Here is an 18,867-nt window from a genome sequence, read left to right on the forward strand (position 1 = left end):
TACTATGGTCTCTATACTCCAGACGTACGAATAGCTCCCTCTGGCTAGACACTAAACTGCCTCTCATCACCAACTCACTTCATTCAATAACTCTCTTGTGCTACTTCATCACTGCTGACATTTGTGTCCTGGCTTTGGCTGAGATAGAGTTAATCTTCTTCATAGCAGCTTGTAGGGAGCTGGTTTGGATTTGTGACCAAAACAATGTTGATAACACACCGATGTTTTAGCTACTGCTGGACAGCAATGCCTTCTCTGCTTCTCACACTGCCTCGTCAGTGAGGAGGCTGGGGGCACAAGAGGCTGGGAGGGGACACAGCCAGGACAGCTGACCCCAACTCAGCAAAGGGATATCCCAGACCATATGGTGTCATGCACAGCAATAAAAGCTGAGGGACATTTGGAGCGACAGTGTTTGTCTTCCCAAGTCACTGTTACGTGTGACAGAGCTCTGCTTTCCTGAAGATGCCCATGGGAAGTGAGGAATGAACTCCTTGTTTTGTTTACTTGCACGGCCAGTTTTGGCTTGACTTATTGAACTGTCTTTAACTGAACCTGGTGTTTTTTTTCTTTTTTACACTTCTGTTTCTCTCTCCCATTCCACTGTGATGAAGTGAGTGACTGGCTGTGTGGGGCTGAGCTGCTGGTCAGGGATAACCCACAACAGCTTTGAACCTCTTTTTCTGCAGATCTTGTAGGGAACCCTGCGCACATACGATACAAAGGAATTATTAGGAAGTTGACAGTCCTAAAAACATTGTTATTTTGATGGAGGAATCCATAAAATATTTAAATTAATAAAATACACTTAGCTTACAGTAAAGACACTAGCAATTTTGATTATATAATTCTGTTGCTACTGACTACTTATCCTGTATTTACATGAGAGATCAAACTGTCTGGGAGCAACAGGAAGTAATTTCAACTTGCATGTTTCCTTTCAACAGTAGAAAGTATCTATACTTGAAGATGTTTGACATCTTTGAGAACCAATTACTCAAGTCCCTGACTTCTACCTGACAAACTGCTGGAATGGCAGTGGTCACTCAAGTGGCACTAAATACTTACGTGCAGGCAAACATACCAAGCCCTTTCCACGCACTACTGATTAGATACTGACATCTCAAGTAAATATCTAACTTCAGGAATTTTGATTTGAAAGTTGAATTTGTATTTAAAATATATAGTAAGTTGTGAATGTAAAAGACTCAAAAAAATTTGATGTGGTTGACTGTATTGGCATGGATACAACTGAAAGACTCATGAATTTTTTCCAGCACTTGTTCTGATGTTCTGAACACAGCTGAATTAGTTCACACTAGATAAGCAAACCCGCCATGTAAGGTGACAGGTTTCACATTTGGCTTCTATTCTGAATGGGTAAGAACAAATCTCTTATCTCTGATCACTTACACTGATGCAATTATTTGCAATTCAACATGTCTGCTGCTTATAAAACAGTCACCACTTCTGTTACCATACACTTCTTTCATCTATTTATTGTATTTTTATGATGTTAATAATCCTTTAAAAGGCCTAAGCACACCAGATTCAGAGAGAGATTGTATAGTCTCCTCAACTTTTGTTTAGGAAATATATAAATTTTTTGGTGCCAAATACGTCAAATTTATATCCATGTTTAGTCTGCATTGCCTTTGCTCACATTTTCCATATTTCTGCCCATCTTCATTTCAGAATGAATTGCTCTGCTCCTACATTCTTTTCCTTCCCTCATTCCTGTCCTAGACACAGCGCCTATTACATTTTCATAAATCAAGAACACAGAATCAACTGATTTACAGACTCTAATGATCCACAGTCACTACAGTGTTTAGATGGCACACACCAAGATGTTTATAAGGATTGATTCTGGACCAGCGGTCATTATTGGGAAATTGCAGTCAGACCAATGTTCCCATGAGAAAGCCTTGATTCTGCTTATACGTTCTGCATTGCTTCATGTCAAGAACAATCTCAACTTCACATAACTTTTACTGCTCTTTTTCTTGGAATCCATTACACTGAGCAACAACAGTCTGGTTTCTGTAATTCAACTGAGTATTTTTTCCATTTTTTTTGTGTAATATTTTGAGGCGGGATCTCTATAAAGTTGATTTTAGGATACAGAATTTTGCCTTCCTGTAAATTTTTTCTATGTCCGGGAATGCAAAGTTTATATTTACTTCTCAAAACAAGTTAGAATAAAGTGCAGGGCAGTACAGTAAAGCAATAGGTGCACTAATAGCCACTGAATTTTGCATGGATGAGGCTGCCTGAATGAGGTATCAAGATTGTCTTTATAACCAATGAACAGAAGCAGCAGAATGCTATTCACTTCATCCTAAAATAGGCATCCAAAATAATTTAGAAAGATAGTGCAGCAAAAATATCTACTTCTTCATTAAATAAATATGGAACCTAGAGAGACTAGCACAGATGCAGATGACAGATGTCTAAATTTAGACAACATGACTCTGTCCCAGGAGTCCCCACTAATTTGCTCAGCTTTCCATCAGTCCGTAAAAGCATTACAAAACTTTGGGGTTTATTTCCATTAAGATTTCTTCTTTTTTTTTTTTTTCATCTTGTTTTCAAGCCTACATTTGAAGACTGGCATTAGTTTTTTGCCTTTTTTTTTTTTTACTTGTGCCCTGTATTTCCCGAGATGTGAATCTAAACTCAAATAGATAGAGGGAAAAACAATATCATTAAAAGGTATTTGCTGCCTAATGGCGTTCTTCCCTTATGAATAAAATACTGTCTGCTGTTTTTACCAAAAAAAGTATACTGCACAAAGTTCCTGAGTGACCTGTCTGTAATAATTTCCTGGAGACTTTGTATCTAACTCATAACCCCTTGGTGCTCACAGTTAAATGGACAAACTGTTCCTTTTGGATCTGCTCTTTACTGGCCTGGCTAGACTATGATCTGCCATCATGCTGCCAAGTTAACCTACTTTAGAGGCTCTCAGTTTGCAAAGATGTCAAATAAATAGACAAAAAGAAAAACATACAAAATAAAAAATGAAAGATGTTCTTTTAAAATATTTTTCATAAACATTCAAAGTGAAGGAAAGCAGCTTAAATGAATTTGCAAGCAGTCTTAGAATTCAACACAAATTTATGTCAGCATTTCTGTGATTATTTTTTGTGTAAGGAATGCATTTCCTAAGTCAGTAGTAAAAGCATCTGCTGAAGGAAACAGTGAACAGTCCAGAAATCCCCTGAAGGCAATAAAGGATTCTGACTAGAGGCATCCTTTACTCCAGTTCTCTCATGGTTGAGACACTATCATCTTGCAATAGAGACGACCTCAGTACTTAGAAAGCATCCAACAGCCAATTCTGTAGCACTGGTGAAAAACACAGGAGTCATTACATTTACATTTTCCCAAGCATCATGCTGTCTGTGTATAAGCCATGCGTAACCTCTTGAAGCAGATGGTCCCACACTAGCTATATTCACTATATTCACTATGTTCACAGTGTTAAAAGTTGAAAGGTCCTTCACTTTGTCAATTTTTGACAGCATCATAAAACCCCCGTAATCAAGTTGGGAGCTGGACTGTTGTCTAACAAGTCCAGCTGTGGATGCAGATGTATAAATTACATTAAACTGCATAAACTTCACAAAATTGTTAATGTCTATAAACAAACCTGCATGATAGGTGTGGATATTACAGAATTCAAAATATTACTTTCAATACTACTTTTTCAGCCATTAGACTATATAAGAGAGTGTTTTGTACGTGGCATAAAGAAAGGCACATAGCTGTGGTTTAAACAGCACTGGGTTGACTGAAACATGCCCAATGAAAAAAGCCACATATCTTTCATTTTTTGTCATTCCATACCATCTTGAAAGACTTGATCTTAGAAAGACTTAATTTTAGAAAAACCTCATTGACTGACCTGTCTTACTCATATCTGATTTCAAAATTCTTAAAGGAAGGAAAAAAAAGATGAAACCTTGCACGAAATTTCTATCAAAGCATCAGTTGTCCAGCCACACTGATGTAACTGAGCCTCTAATTTAGCCTCTATCTATGTCCTCTGAGCATGAGAGTAACTGTCAGGCAGGCAGCATGTAAAATGACTCCTATCCACTAGAGAGAATAGAAGAGGCTGTCTTCCTCCAGAAAAAAAAACATCACCAAAGCCAACATTATTTAAAATAATGTTTCTGGCATTCTGTACAAATGTACACCCTCTACAAGAAATATTCTGACTAAAATCAGAACAAGAATCCAGTTGTACTGAGAGCAGTGCAACAGCTGTCAGTACCAGCAGGGCTGAATCTATCTGCTGGCCATTCATTTGCCAAACAGAGAAACATGAAATAGCTACATGGAGATATAAGTCAGGATTGAAGCTCATCAGCCAAGGGTACTATGACATTACTTTAGTACTGACCTTGGTAATTTTGTTCAAACTAAGTACAAATGAATAAGAAATATTTACACAACTGAAATTACACAGACTTCTAATTACTCTCTATCCCACACTTTAAATTGTGGCTCATGAACCCACTTCCTTCTTTCAGACCATTTTACTGTCTAGTATTATAATGGTCATAAATTTTAAATGTTTTAAATTTTTCTGCTGATTAAAAATTAACCCTGCTTCTCAAACTATTGCAAAGCTAAGGAAACAGTACTGCATTTCCAACCCATTGCATAAAACATAATTATTTATATTCAGGTGTTACGATTTTCAAAAACAAGCAAAAATTTTAGTTGATTAGCATGAAGCACTTTATCAGACCCAGCAATCACACTGCTATTAAATTTCCTGCATGAGCGCAGACAGAAGTCTTAATTTGCCTTAGTTTGCCTCCACAACTCCTAGTGACTCAACAAAACAAAATGGTGAATGTTTTCAGAATTTTACATGTTTGTTAAATACACACAAGACTTCCATAAATAAATTCTGCATCATGTCATGGTAGCTGGAAACCAGGAAATTGCTTTGGATTAATATTGACTTAGTTGTAGCTGTTAAATATTTGTCACTACTCCCTATTTTACATTGTATTGTTTAGAAACAACCTTTTTGTATTGTATTGCTGCCAAAGAAATAGGCAAAGCAATACCCAATCTGATAGTACATGAAAAACAATGCCTTTTATGCAAAATGGGCATATTTTACTTCTTATTTATTCCTCTGTGCAGACCATAATTAGCCAGTTCTCAATTAAACCTTAGCTTTAACCTCTGAACTTAAAAAATGTGTAAGATTGGCAGGATTAAAATGAGTGCAAAGATGATATGGATTGATCAAAACAGAATTTAAAACTAAATTTTATTTTTAAAAGATCTTAACACAGAATAAATACAAAAACCCTCCACTCTTTATATTTTAGAACACTATGCAAAGCATAAACAGATTCAAGTCATGCACATAAAACTGCAATGCCATTATGAAATTGAAATGACATGTCTAACAAAAATAGTTCTTCTGCAAAAGTAGTAAGAACAGCTGGCCTTTGCAAAATTTTCACACTATTATCTGAGCAATGCTGATTCCAAAAGTGAAATCCAACAACTTTCTTCTAAAGTTTTCAGGAAAACACTAAAATTACAACCGCTAAACTAAACTCAGTAGCGGGTTATGCATAGTAGAAATCAGTGGCTTATGATTTTCAGAACGATTTTACAGAAACATTTAAAGAATCTGTAATTGCTTTCTAAACTATAAAGACTGAATCCTAAAACACTTCCTATTTTTTGTGGCTACCTACCAGGTTTTAAATGGTACAAAAACCCCTCACACATAAAAATAAATTGGATTTCTACAAGTTTGTGTAACTACTGTTTTCTTCAATATACTAATTTGTAAAATCTATTCTTTACAAACTTGTGTTTTGTTGTCTTAGAATAGAGAACTTTTTCTGCTTCTATATCCTTTAAAGCTATTTTCATGTTATTCTTACTGAGTTTAGGAGACAGAAGTCTTCCACTTATTTACAGAATAGAGAGCATAGAAGCTTCCTAGGTAAAGTTGAGTTACTCAGTGGATCATAAACTGAGATAGAGATGCATTACATTTTACTTTCTTGTAGGCAATTCTACAAGTTTTTAAATGGTGCAGAAAAGATAGAATTCTCTCCAAATAAACATAATAAAAATCAGTATTCCTGATAACATATAGTAATCTTTACACAAGTAACTACTGATATGTCTTTTCTTGTTCAAGTCACCTTAAACCTAAACATCATCCAAAAATGATGAGATCAGCATTGCCTTAAGTATCTCCTAATAATAGCAGCATCATTAATTTTAATTAAATCAGTAAGAATATGTTCTTATTCAAAGTTCCATAACCATAGTGGGAGAGATGACAAATTTAGGAATGCAAAAATCTCCACATTTTTCTGTGTAAACATGTACCAGCATATGTGTATCCATGACTGTGAACATTCTCACTGCTTACTGGTATTCTGCAGGGTCTTTGGGTACTCTGCAATTAATAAATTAAATTGTCACTGTGCTCTACAAGAGAGAATATCGGCTTATATTTAGGCCTAGTCTTTTTCACTTGAAGTCAACAGAAGATTTTTGTATTTATTTTAAGAAATACTGATCTCTTCATCACATCTCTTGGAAAAAGTAATGAAAAATGCAGAATGTCATGTAAATAAATGCCACGTGACTTACACGCATATAGAAAAAGCACTGGCAGATGGCCGTCCTGCATTACATTTTGTTGAGAAGGAAGAATTCAATTTCGACTCAATGCAAACAATCCACTAGTCCAGCGCAAGAACCCACTTTACGGTCAGTAGTTAACACATCTGTTTTCTAAAGGTAGCTACAGACGTTCCAGACAGTCCTGACCTCACCGTCTTGACTCCACTTGTCTTGGGCAGTGTCACCTGTAACACGGAGCAGGCAGCACATCCAGGATGTTCACACCAGAGAGAATGCTTCAGGAAACTGGCCAAAGCGGGGAATACTTCTTCCAGAGATGATGCTTCGACTAATCCACAAGCTGCACCACTATCACCATGTTTAATAGCTCTGAGGATCTTTCTCTCCGTGACTTTATCTTTGTATTAACCAACCCAGTAATTATTTTAAATAAAGTGGATGCATTTCAGTCCTTTATATTCCCCATTCATTTTACCGTATATTAAAAATGTTGACAGGCCTTAATATCTTCTGAAGACAGCTGGGACACATCTCTAGCTTGTACAGTCTAGATAGACGGTACCAAAATATGTCAAGGAAAGGTGGCATTGAGGCGTGGGCTGCAATAACACACCTTGATATGTGCTTTTAGCATAGTTAAATTAAGATACTCATTTTGCCATCGTGTTGCCAAGAGCTCAAGAAAAATATAAAAGGAAAAAAAAAACACGAATGAATGAGATGAACCTAAAAGATTCTCTTGAGGGTTAGCAGTAGCTAGTTTACTTACAGGAAGCAGACTGGAAATATATTATAAAGGTTTGTATCTACAATTTGATGTGATAACAACATACAGATAGTTTGTTCAGACACTGTCATACCTGTCAAATTGGTCCCCTATAAGCACAGGCACGAGTGCTAAACAAAAGATTCTATTTAATAGCGCCATATCAGGAACTTATACTTAATTTCAAAATATTAAGCAAATAATTTATTTTTATAGAACTTGCTAATATATTATTTGACATGGAATAAAATTTGAACATTTTAACTCCCAGTAAAATCAGTTCAAACTCTGGAAGCAGACAAGTTCTCTCAGCAGAGAAATAATAGATGGCATGTTTATGGTATTTTTAAATAAGCTCTCTCATTTCAGTGCTTTTTCAGCACAAATTTTGGTATCTATTAATAAATTGCCTGTTCAGTATTTGATCTGCAATCTCTGTCATTTAAAGCGTCTCTAGAATATCCAAAACTGCCCCAAAGAGATGTATTTCTGAAGAGACATATATGTCTCTTCAGAAATGCATCTATGTGTATGCATATATATGTAAATTATTATAAAATATACATATAGAAATAAATCCCCTTTAAAGTAAAGATGCAAGCCCATAACCTGAGAGACAGCAAAAAAACAGGAATAAATACTTAATTGTATCTACAGAGGAACTTCACTCAGCAGTGCATATGCAGGTATTAAACTGACATCAGTTTCTCTCTACTTTAATACTATCTTCAGAGAAAGCATACAGGAGAAAACTTAAGACTTTCCATCACAAAAATATTTTGCCACCTTCCCTAAAATATGAGCTCCTTAATTACTGTAACTTTGAGGGCAACCTCACACATCATCCACAGAGAATATTGTTGCATGACATTTTACGGTTCAAAATATTTTGTATCCAAACACTTAGGATTTAATTTTTAGCTCTTTTTGGTTGTAATTCTAGAATAAATAAAAATGAACTATACTGATTTATGTTGAATAAACATTAATTTTTGTTCTCAGGTGCTCCATTCAGTGCTAAGATTCAAATTCAAGAAAACATCTTCTTTCTGTGTAACAGTTGGCCGATGAAGAACCTCAAATGCCTCCTGAAATCTCAAAATGGCTTACCTGCATTTTTACATTGTCTCCCATGAAGAGATGGATTTAAACATAAGCTTTCCTGTTTTTTCTTTAACCACAAAAAAAATTTGCATAGAAACCTCTTATCTTCTCACAAGTTAACACTATTCTAGCCACTTTTTTGACTTGTCAGCTTCAAGGATAGAAAATTATTACTGTCTTGTCCCACTGAAACAATCAGTTTATGGTCATCAGGTAAAGAATATTCCCTGCGCAATGACACTGGTACCTGAGGAAAAAAGGATGCAGCCCTCGGGCCATTTTTGTAGAAATGCAATCAGTTCTTGCACTTCCTCTTTCCATCCCTGCAACACGCTGTTCATTTACTGTGTATACTACCTATACCTATGATATTTTATCTATTGTACTTCCGTTAATCATTTTTTCAGTACCTGCTTTCCACATCTCTTCTGATTTTTATCCTCACTGGTTTATTATTTGCTCTTTTCCAGGCTTTTGTAAACGTTGCTACTTGATATTACTTCCTATTTCCAGTTTCTCCAGGTTCCTTCCTACGAGTACAGTCAACTTGCATTTCATTCTCCTCCTCAAATTACTAAAGAATATGTTAAACAAGATCTGCTTCTCTATTATGTTAGTTCATCTGCTAATTAAGTATTTCTCACTACTTTAAATGCTGTCTTTTGTTAATTTGAATTTTTAAGTCTTGACCCATTTTCTCTTCACAAGACAATGTCTGTGTTGAATTACTGGATTTTAAAATGGCTGTTTTAAAAGCAATGTGTGTTCCCAAGCTGTCACCCAATACTGATGTTTTAGAATGCGTCTTCAGATAGGTTGAGAAAATAACATATTTTATCCATTTTCTTTATTATCTATTTTCAACTACAATAATGGCTGGACTTTTACAGTTGCAAGGAAAGTATGTGAACCTTTGGGGCCTGTGAACCTTTTGGGCCTCTGAGCCTTTAGGCACATTATAGTTGTCAATATTCTCAACTTAGATGATGGTTAGATCACATTTTATGACAAATTAATGCAGAACACCATGAAGTCCCCAAAGCTTCGCATACTTTTTCTTGCAACTGTAAATATAGGAAGAGATGGTAAAAACTTCATGTCTGAGCTATAATGCCAGCACATCTCTGCAAACCAGACAAATAGGTCTGCTAGAACCATTCCACATATATCAAAATCCAGAAATACCGAACCAGCTAAGTATCTTTATATATGAGAGGACTTCATCTGTTCATCATAACAAGAGTTTTACTGACCCTATAAGCTCATGCTTGTAAACAAAATTTTGCTCTATTAGCAGGAAATCAGATAGACAATAGGTAAAACTTGATAGCAAAAGCGCTTCCCTTAATAAAAAGAACAAGAAATGGTATCTACAAAATGAACAAATTCATGTTTCCATTTATAGTGTATTTAAGATATCTTGATAACCTTCTGAATCTCTTCTAATTACTCATGCAATTTGACATCCAGTATAAATCTGCAATAATTCCAATGACTAAATTTATTTTACTTATAACTTAAGCACATACCAGCAATCAAGTGGTATGAGTATTATTAACAGATTATTACAACAGTAGCATTCATAGTAGAAACTTCTAGAAATAACACAAAGCAAAAGATTGTACACAAGCTGAGTAATGCTGCAATATTAGAAAACCAGATGCATTACAGCAATTACCATTTATAGCCTTGAGTTTCAGTTACTAAATTCTACATTTCTGACTTTATCTTAAATGACATTTGCAATCCAGACAAACAGCAATCAATGCCACCAAAAAATAGTACAGATTTTCATTAATTCTGACAGAGTAAAATGAGAATTATTTAGAAGCAGAATATATCTGAAAGCTGTATTAAGCATCAGCATCTAAATGAACAGAAAAAGTATTTTTCCTACCTTATAATCATCTTCATAGTCATTATATCCACAAGTGCTTAAGATGTCAGGAAAAATATCTGACCATCCATTACTCGTACAATTTTTGCTAATATTTCCTGTAAAACAGAATTTGAGAGTTTAAATCAAAAAGATTAGAAAGTCCTTTCATCAATGAATTTTCAGACAACCAAACTTTATCATTCTGTGTTAATATCCTGTATTTTCTATTAAAGCAACCCAGTCATTTGTTTTCATGTGCTCTTCATTCATATCACTTTGGTTTTTACTCTTGCTCCAAGTTGCCTTTGCATTAGAGAAAAACCAAAGTAATTCCAAGCTGTGATGGCAGGTTTTTGCTTTGCTAGAACAGCTATTTCTGTTACATCTGTAAAATTTTGCTGTTTTATCTAAAGCATTCCGGAGGGAGTCTTTTTGCTCACTCTGTAAAGGGGTAATTTGTAGGTAAAGCAAATTGATAGAAAGTAATTTGAGAGTTGTTCTAAACCCTCCTATTTAAGCTTTTCTGAGAAGGCAATATCAGAGAAGGCAATATCTGAGAAGGCAATATCTACTGAAGAGTTATAAAAGCTCTTGGACATGATGTTGATGAATTACTGCTACAGCAAATGTTGGTAGAATTGGCAATGCACTGTCAAGGCCAAATTATATGACAAACTCAAGAACCAGGAAATAAATACGTATGCAGAAGCTCTCACTTTGAACCAGTCACTGAAACAATGCAGGCCAAGAAACACATGGAAGACGGGCAAGTATGGTTGGAAAAGAATTTTGGACATCTATTAATTTCAGAAAGGATTTTTTGGTTGAAACTGAGAAAAGGTGGTGACTCTTTTCCCAGAAGAAGTTACGCAGATTTGATGGGGGCAACCCATGATTCTACTCCTTAATCTAATTAATATGAACTAATGTTCCTAAAATATGGAATAGCTTCAATAGGAGAAACTGAAGTCTGATGTCAAAACAAAGAATAGTTATTAAAATTATCATAACTCACACTTACAATGTTAAATCATAAGCAACTTCCCCTCACCTTTCATATCCATGATACTTGAAAACTATAATAACATACTGCTTCAGTCTGGAGTTTACCACTGGTCTTTAACTGATTTAAAGATGCCTGCTTTTCACCACACAAGAACAAATCTATGTCACAGATCCACTCCAGCCAAAAAGTACCAAATGTGTTTATATACACTCCAAACTAAAGCTTTTGTGATTTTTATCTTGCTGATTGGTTACTGGAATTTCTTCTTTGTATAAAAACTTCAGTGGAAAGCTTTAAATATCCTATAAATGGTTGATCAACCAACACCAGATCTTTCTAGCTTATAACAGGGCCTCGACCTCAAACCACAGTGCCTCCCCAGACAACAGCACCACTCCTGCCATTTGGCATGGAAAAGGCATTTTTTAAAGAAAATGCAACTTATTTATACACTCTGAAGTGTCTTCACTTTAAAAGTACATCAAGATTCTCTGACTAAGCAGAGCAGAGGAATGCGTTACCAGAACCACAAATTACATCAAAGCCAGTTTTGCAATAAAAAGACTTTATATATGCAAGATAATGAAGCATTTTCTACTATAAGTACTGTAAAGTCTTTCATTTAAAGACCATTTGGCAATGTTCTACAGACATGGTTTATTGTTCTATAAACATTGTTTATTTCTACATCATTGCTCTATGCAATTAAATATTACAGACGGAAACCTCACTTAAAACCTATAAATTCAAATAAAAAATTCACAGAATAACATTTTTATACTCATATACTTATATTGCCATGTACAATACAGGAAAAAATATTATAGGATAATATGATTGCTTTCACAGTAAGGTCATTTAATATAAAGTTACTAATATTCAACAGAGAATTAATTATGTGGTATGTTTAAACTATAACCTTGACCATCAGAAAAAATTAAGAGCCAGCTCTCCAAAAGTTGTAAGGATAAGAAGACAACTACTTTTTTTAATTCCCAATTTAAATTAAGAAATCCTTTAAAGAAGTGATGGTCTTTAAAAACCTACTTGTGATTTTGGAATACTTCCATAAAAAATGAAGAAATCGAGATCATTATCTGGTAGAATTTTAATTCCTCTTAATTTCTGAAAAAACTACATACATCTCACAAGTCTGGCTAAATAAAAAAGTTAGATTTCTGTTTAAATATATTTTTATAATTTTTGCCATAAGAATCAAGTGAATTTGAAATGTGCTGTGTAAGAATTAAGTAAATTTCATATTACTGAACATAATCAAATCATAAGAGTACTGAGATAGTTAGATCTTAATTGAATCAACCATGTGAGATATTTGCTGCATTCCTTCTCTGAAAGACAAGATCTGAAAAATGCTCTTAACTGAACAGGTGCCTCTAACAAACCACCCTGTCAGTTCCACAAGCAAGAAGTAAACAGGTAGCTAATGGAAAATGCTGTATATGGGAAAAGTACAGCAAAGTACAAAAAGGAAGTGATCTTTCAGTCTTGATGATGCTATGCCCAAGTGAGATAGAGTGGCAATGTATTGTGAAGGTTTCAGACATAAATATTTATTGCAGCTGTTTTATAGGAAAATTAAAATGTTATTGTAATATAAAAACCTGACAGCTGTTAAATACCAAACATCCAAACTCCAGCGAGAGCGTGCACGCTCTAGCTTTCAGCAAATAGAGAGAAGCAGTGTGATTTAATTCAGATTTTGAATGTTTGGTATTTATTAGTTTGCTTTGTCTCATGACAACACCTTAATATCTTCGCTTAAGTAATTTGAATACTTTTATAGATTTCACAAGATTTAGTGAAGATTATACATACTGTTTCCTTTATAAACTGTTTAGACTATCCATGATAGATGAATCAAGATTCACCAGCTCCAGGAACGAAAACCTTTGCTTATCTGAAGATTGTTTTAGTCATCTATTTTTACTGGAGCAAGACTTCATCAACAGTTTTGAGAATAAAGGTATTTTAGTCATACCCTAAGTTAGCCTCTGTGTTAAAAGTAATATTGTTTAAAAGCGCTCCAGAGAGACCTCAAAAGCAGAATTAAATCACTGTGATACGTTTTATGTCTTTCACCAGCTCTTCAGGACAAAGATTTCTCACCTGAACAACGAGGGTGACATTTGTCCTGCTGCATTTTTTGATACATTTATGAAATGCTGTGTGAACATCATCTGTTTTTAAAACCTTTGGTTTATTAGCCAAAATGCAAAATTAAACCACAATACGATGTACTGACAAGATGATGCAGAAGACGGTAGACTTAAAAAACAGTTAAATGTTTCGTCAGTCTGAGACACTATGTTAAGTTCCATTAAAAAGCAGAAGAAAAGGTTTCATAGTAAGTACTTTAAATTGCAATAATGGTAAGTTATAGGTATTATGTGTTAATGTTAGGTCATTATTCTCATGAAGGCAAGGCAGAGCTCCCCTCCAAAGCACTGCAGGAACAACCTGCATACGACCTGCTGGCAAGTGTTGAAGATGTCAGTCAGGTTCAGCTGCCTTAATAATTAAATCAACTAGGTCAAAAAGAGCAAGAAATGTCTTCAGCCTTGATGAGTGTCACCATATCAGAAATATATTTAGTATCTGACTCAAAGATCACAAAGACAATCACTTGGTCTTTTCATGCTGTATTCTGTTAAGAATCTTATTATTTTAACTCTCTGAAAAGAAAATAAAGGTCTTAAACTGCAAAAAACCAGTTTTTAGTACATTATGTTATAAAAAAATCAAAGAGAAGCCAGAAAAAATTACACCTTAAAATGAAATACCTGGTTTGCCAGAAAAAAGGCTAAATACTTTTGGACAAGGGACAGTGACAGTCTCTCCAATCTTCGCAGGACGCCAGCATGTGATGTTATCCCAAACTCCAACACATCCTGAAACAAAACCAGCAGAAATAGACTTGAAAGCTCACGTTGGTCTGATCACCCGACTGTAATTACCTTATAAAGACCTTTTGAAAAAGACCTTGGAAGCTTTTGAAGAGTAGCTGAAGAAAGACTAGACTCTTTCAAGAAAGTTGCAAAGTTGATATTTTTCTATGGAAATTTTAAAGGAATCATGAGAGTCTGCTGATTAACCAGGTTATTTTTATGTCAGTTAATACATTATTTGCAAAATGTCTCATTAAAACTCTCATTTTGATGGAATCATGCTAAGACAAGAAATGTTAAAAAAACCCCTTCTGAGTATTGATATGGATGATTAGCATTTTCAAAATTTTAAGAATCTCTTAATCACAGTCAGAAAGAACTTTTTAATCTGCAGTAATAGGCAGATTGAAAATCACAAAGAATATTTAAGTAATTTGTTGGACTCAGCATCACAATTACGATAGCCACATGTCATGAACGGAGAATTTTTGGAAAAATGGGCATGGACATAAAAAAAGTATCTCTCCTAAACTAATTAACAGAGATTGGAACAAATAATGCTTCTGTATACTGATTTTAGGAAGCAGACGGTCATAAAATTTTGTAGGCATGTTTTACAGTAGTACGGGCAACTACTACTAGTGGATTACTTGTTACGGCTTTGCCTATGCTGATGCCTGTATAAATGTGGCTCAAAAGCAGTATCTTGTAAATGAACATAAATCTCTTATAGCCCGCTATGGGTACTTGGATCAACCATGCTCTATTTGTTTAAAGGTGTCTACTTATAATGCATGCCTTCTAAGCTAAGTGAAGAGTTAGGAAGTTTTCTGAATATAAGCCTTATGAAGAATTACGAGGACAAAGAAGTAAGGAAATGTTACTTATATTATCTCAGCTCAAGTTACCTAAAAAAACTCCAAACCAACAAGGAAAAACATTTGCAAAATTCTGGGCATTTATGTCTTCAAATAAGGCAATTGACAACTGACAATTGACATTTGTAATTAATGCTAAAGAGAGAAACAAAACTTCTATCCGTAAGATTACTGTAAACTGCAAGGGACATTTTGTTCCTTTCACTAGAGAACATGAAACTTGAATTAGGAATTGTTCACAACCATGTATAATACTACTCTTCAGAATATTTATAGTATTAGCAATTTGCCATTCATTTACTCTGTGCTAGTGAGGTCAGGCCCAAAATCAAGCCATGGGAGTTAAATAAAGCTGGAAAATGAATATTTAAAAGTTCTGTATTTGTATTAAACCAACTGGTGCAACTAAACTTGGACAGCTTGTGTTGATTAAAAGTAACTGGTAATCTACTATGAACGTTAAATTTGTTTTCAAAGTACATGTAAACTAAGGAACCCAAGAATGTGTTATAGGATTGGCAGTTGCGTTTGGCCCTGGGATTCTGTCCCAGCTGCAGCATGAAGGAAAGCCAGCAGCACAGCATTCCCCTGGGGCTTGCTTTCCCTTGGAAGACATCTAAGTGTGATAGTTGGGAGGGAGCCTCTGTGGTGTAATGAGAATAGGGTTTGGAGATAAAAAAGAAGATGAGAGAATTACAGGATAAATCCTGTGTTTGGTTGTCAATTCCACAGAGTCCGCTTTATACAGTTTCCCAAGGAAATGCTACTCTCCAGAGGAGTCATTTGCTCATCGGGATTGGGTCTTTCTTCACTCATTGTAGGATTATAAAGCTCTAAATGAAGCCTCTGTTCTTTATTCAGATTCAGAAAGATGATACCAAAAATGAGGGATTACTAATGGGAACACTTCACAAAGTTTATCTGTGTGGGTAGATAACATGTAATACCTTATTCTCCACTGCCTGGTATGCTGTATCATATGCACTTCAGTGCCTTTTCCAGTCAAGCATCAAAAATCTCCTACCATGGAGGTAACACAGTCTCTCTGAGCAACCTTCACACACACAGCTTCCTACACAAACAATTCTTCTCTGCATCTAAGTAGGATTTCCCTTGCTGCAGGTTGCTTTCACCGCTTCCTAGTGTCTTTCTTGATTTTTGTTTTTTTGGTCAGTTTGGGGTTTTTGTTGGTGGTGGGCTTTTTTTTTTTCACGTCTGAGAAGAGTCTGGATCTATCTTCTCTATAAGACCATTAGGTAGATGAAGACAGCAATCACATCGCTCTTCTCCAAGCCAAACAAACGCAGCTTTCCTTCAGTTGTTTTATGTTGCACACTTCAGTGCCATCTCAATGCCCTCTGCTGAACTGAAGAGTGGTTTTTTCCTGTACACAGGAGCCCAAAATCAGACAGACACAGTACTTTGTTGAGATGCAGTTCTACAAGGGCCAAACAGAGACAGATAACTGCTTCTCCTGACCTACCAGTTTACCAATACAGCACAGTGTACAGCTAAACTTCATCTACGTAAGGGTGCACTGCTGACTCATGTTTAAATTAATAGATTTCTAAAGCAAACTCCTAAAATGGGTCAGAATTTCATAGTATAAAATCCTTATTTTCTCCCAAAAGAGCCTGCAGTTGTTAATTCAGTTGCAGAAACTAGACTCTAGGTATCAATTTACTCCAGACAATTCCATCCTTACTTGCTTAATCCTCAGCTTCTCAAGTTCTCCAGTTACCTGAAGAGGGCTAATTGTTTTGATTCCTTTAGTAACTGACTCCTAGACCAACATGTATTACTCCTTCCTTTAGGCTTATCTTAGGGTAAAGAATTACTCAAGACTAGGAACTGTAAGAGTGATTTTCATTTCAGCTCTATTTCACAGTTTCCAGTCCTTACCCCTTGAGTGTTTTTAGCAACTGACTCAGAGTGCAACACTCCTTTAATTCCATAAACACACCTATTTTACCCAATAATCATGCAGACTTTTTCCCTTCTAGTGAACCTGCCCCTATGGCTGGTTCACATATGTTTTTAGGAATTGACTCATGAGTTTTATCTACGCTCTGTTTTACCTGTCTACCTTGTATGACCTTCTAGCATCTGTAGCTCTTCTTTTAGAGTTTGTAATGATATCTCCAAGGTGATGTTGACTCCATCATCTGTATATAATTTCAGAGGTGTATATTTAAGCAAATCATCTCCATACTCTTTGAAGTCAATGGAACTTAAATGTTCTTAGGTGCTTCCTGAGTTGCAGTACTGGATCAAAATCAAGTCCCACTCTCTATGATGCAACACCAGGGCTTATGCAAAATAAAAGAACATTCACCTCAGCCAATTCAGGTCACGCTTACTTCCCAATTGATTTTAAGCCAGAAACAACATCAACAATGTGACATACAAGTAACCAAGTAGACAAAGAAACTATTTTCTTCATCTTCCAGCACTCAGAACTAGAGTGACAAAACGAAACTGTTTTGGCTTTGATGGATGTACTGCCTGAGCCAGTATAAACAAGCCCTAGAGTACACAAGAATAATTAGCATCTTGTGCGACTTCAGACCTTCTTAGTTCATCCTCATTTCGACTAACAAGTGAGAGCTGAGACGAGCCATGCAAGTCTTCATGCACACTCAGAAAATCTGATGACTTTCACAGATTTTTCCCTCTTGTTCAATGTACTTTCTGTAAGATGATGGATTTGCTGAAGAAATCTGCAAACAGTCCAGAGGCCTTTATAAATTTTTGCTACACTGCTACATGGACTTGCCTACAGTTTTGCTAAAAAGGCAACTGAGCAACATGGACTTCAGAGCTGCTGTCAGTAGCTTTTCAACAAAAACCAACAAAACTCTTATTCAAGCTTCAGTTACGTGGAATATTATACACACACAAAAAAAAAGAGGTTCAGGTCCTATTCTCAGCAAAATTAATCAACACAATTTGTATCAGATCTTGAAGCTATCCTGCAGGAAGGAAATGAGTACACAAGCTTTTGACATTCAAAACATTACAAGTCACTAATGTTTTCTGGGGAATATTTTTTAGTTCACTTTTTCCTCAGAATTTTAGGACTTTACAGGCATCTATGGCACAAGAGACTATGATACTTAAATCAAATAGATGAAATAACATCTAGACTGCATTCAAATGCATCAGCAATCATGAGAGCGAAACTTGAGTGGCTGTCATCATAATTCCAAGAAGAACATTAAGCCTCAATTTATGCATATTTACAGGCTTATTTATTATGGTACAGGAAATACTAGAAAACTGCTGAAATGTCCTGGAAGCATTTACAGTCACTGAATGACTACAGTGTGCTTCTGAAAACTGGTCTAGGGCCGAATGCTGAAATGATGGTGTTACCAGTGCTCTGCTAGAGGCTACTAGAAGTACAACTGTTAAACAATATGCACTTTTCCAGGCTTTCAAATCACACATTTCTTCATTTCCCTCTCCCCCTATTACCACCGATTTTTTACAATATTGCAATCACACATCTTATTCTTGTCTCGACAACATATACCCTTACGCACAGGTGGGACACAATCAATAAGTCCATTCTTATTGCATTTGCATCAGTTTGTCTCTTGCATCACAAAACCATATCTCTATCATACAGCAGGAGCTTAATCGTGCACAACTGAAACTTAGCAAGTAATTTCCTGCTG

At 35.5% G+C, this 18,867-nt stretch overlaps 1 protein-coding gene across 1 annotated transcript in view; it reads right to left on the bottom strand.

Moving 5' to 3' along the window:
* The window catches only part of VIPR2 (vasoactive intestinal peptide receptor 2), a 52,357-nt gene that overhangs the window by 24,494 nt on the left and 8,996 nt on the right, over positions 1-18,867 (bottom strand). Inside the window, exons 2-3 of the mRNA XM_009870659.1 lie at positions 14,205-14,312; positions 10,416-10,513 (exon numbers count right to left, since the gene is read on the bottom strand). Of these exons, the coding sequence (XP_009868961.1) occupies positions 10,416-10,513; positions 14,205-14,312 (206 nt within the window). The remainder of the gene's footprint in view (positions 1-10,415; positions 10,514-14,204; positions 14,313-18,867) is intronic.

This window comes from Apaloderma vittatum, unplaced genomic scaffold, assembly GCF_000703405.1.
Source record: "Apaloderma vittatum isolate BGI_N311 unplaced genomic scaffold, ASM70340v1 scaffold17240, whole genome shotgun sequence".
In the NCBI taxonomy this organism is placed as follows: domain Eukaryota; kingdom Metazoa; phylum Chordata; class Aves; order Trogoniformes; family Trogonidae; genus Apaloderma; species Apaloderma vittatum.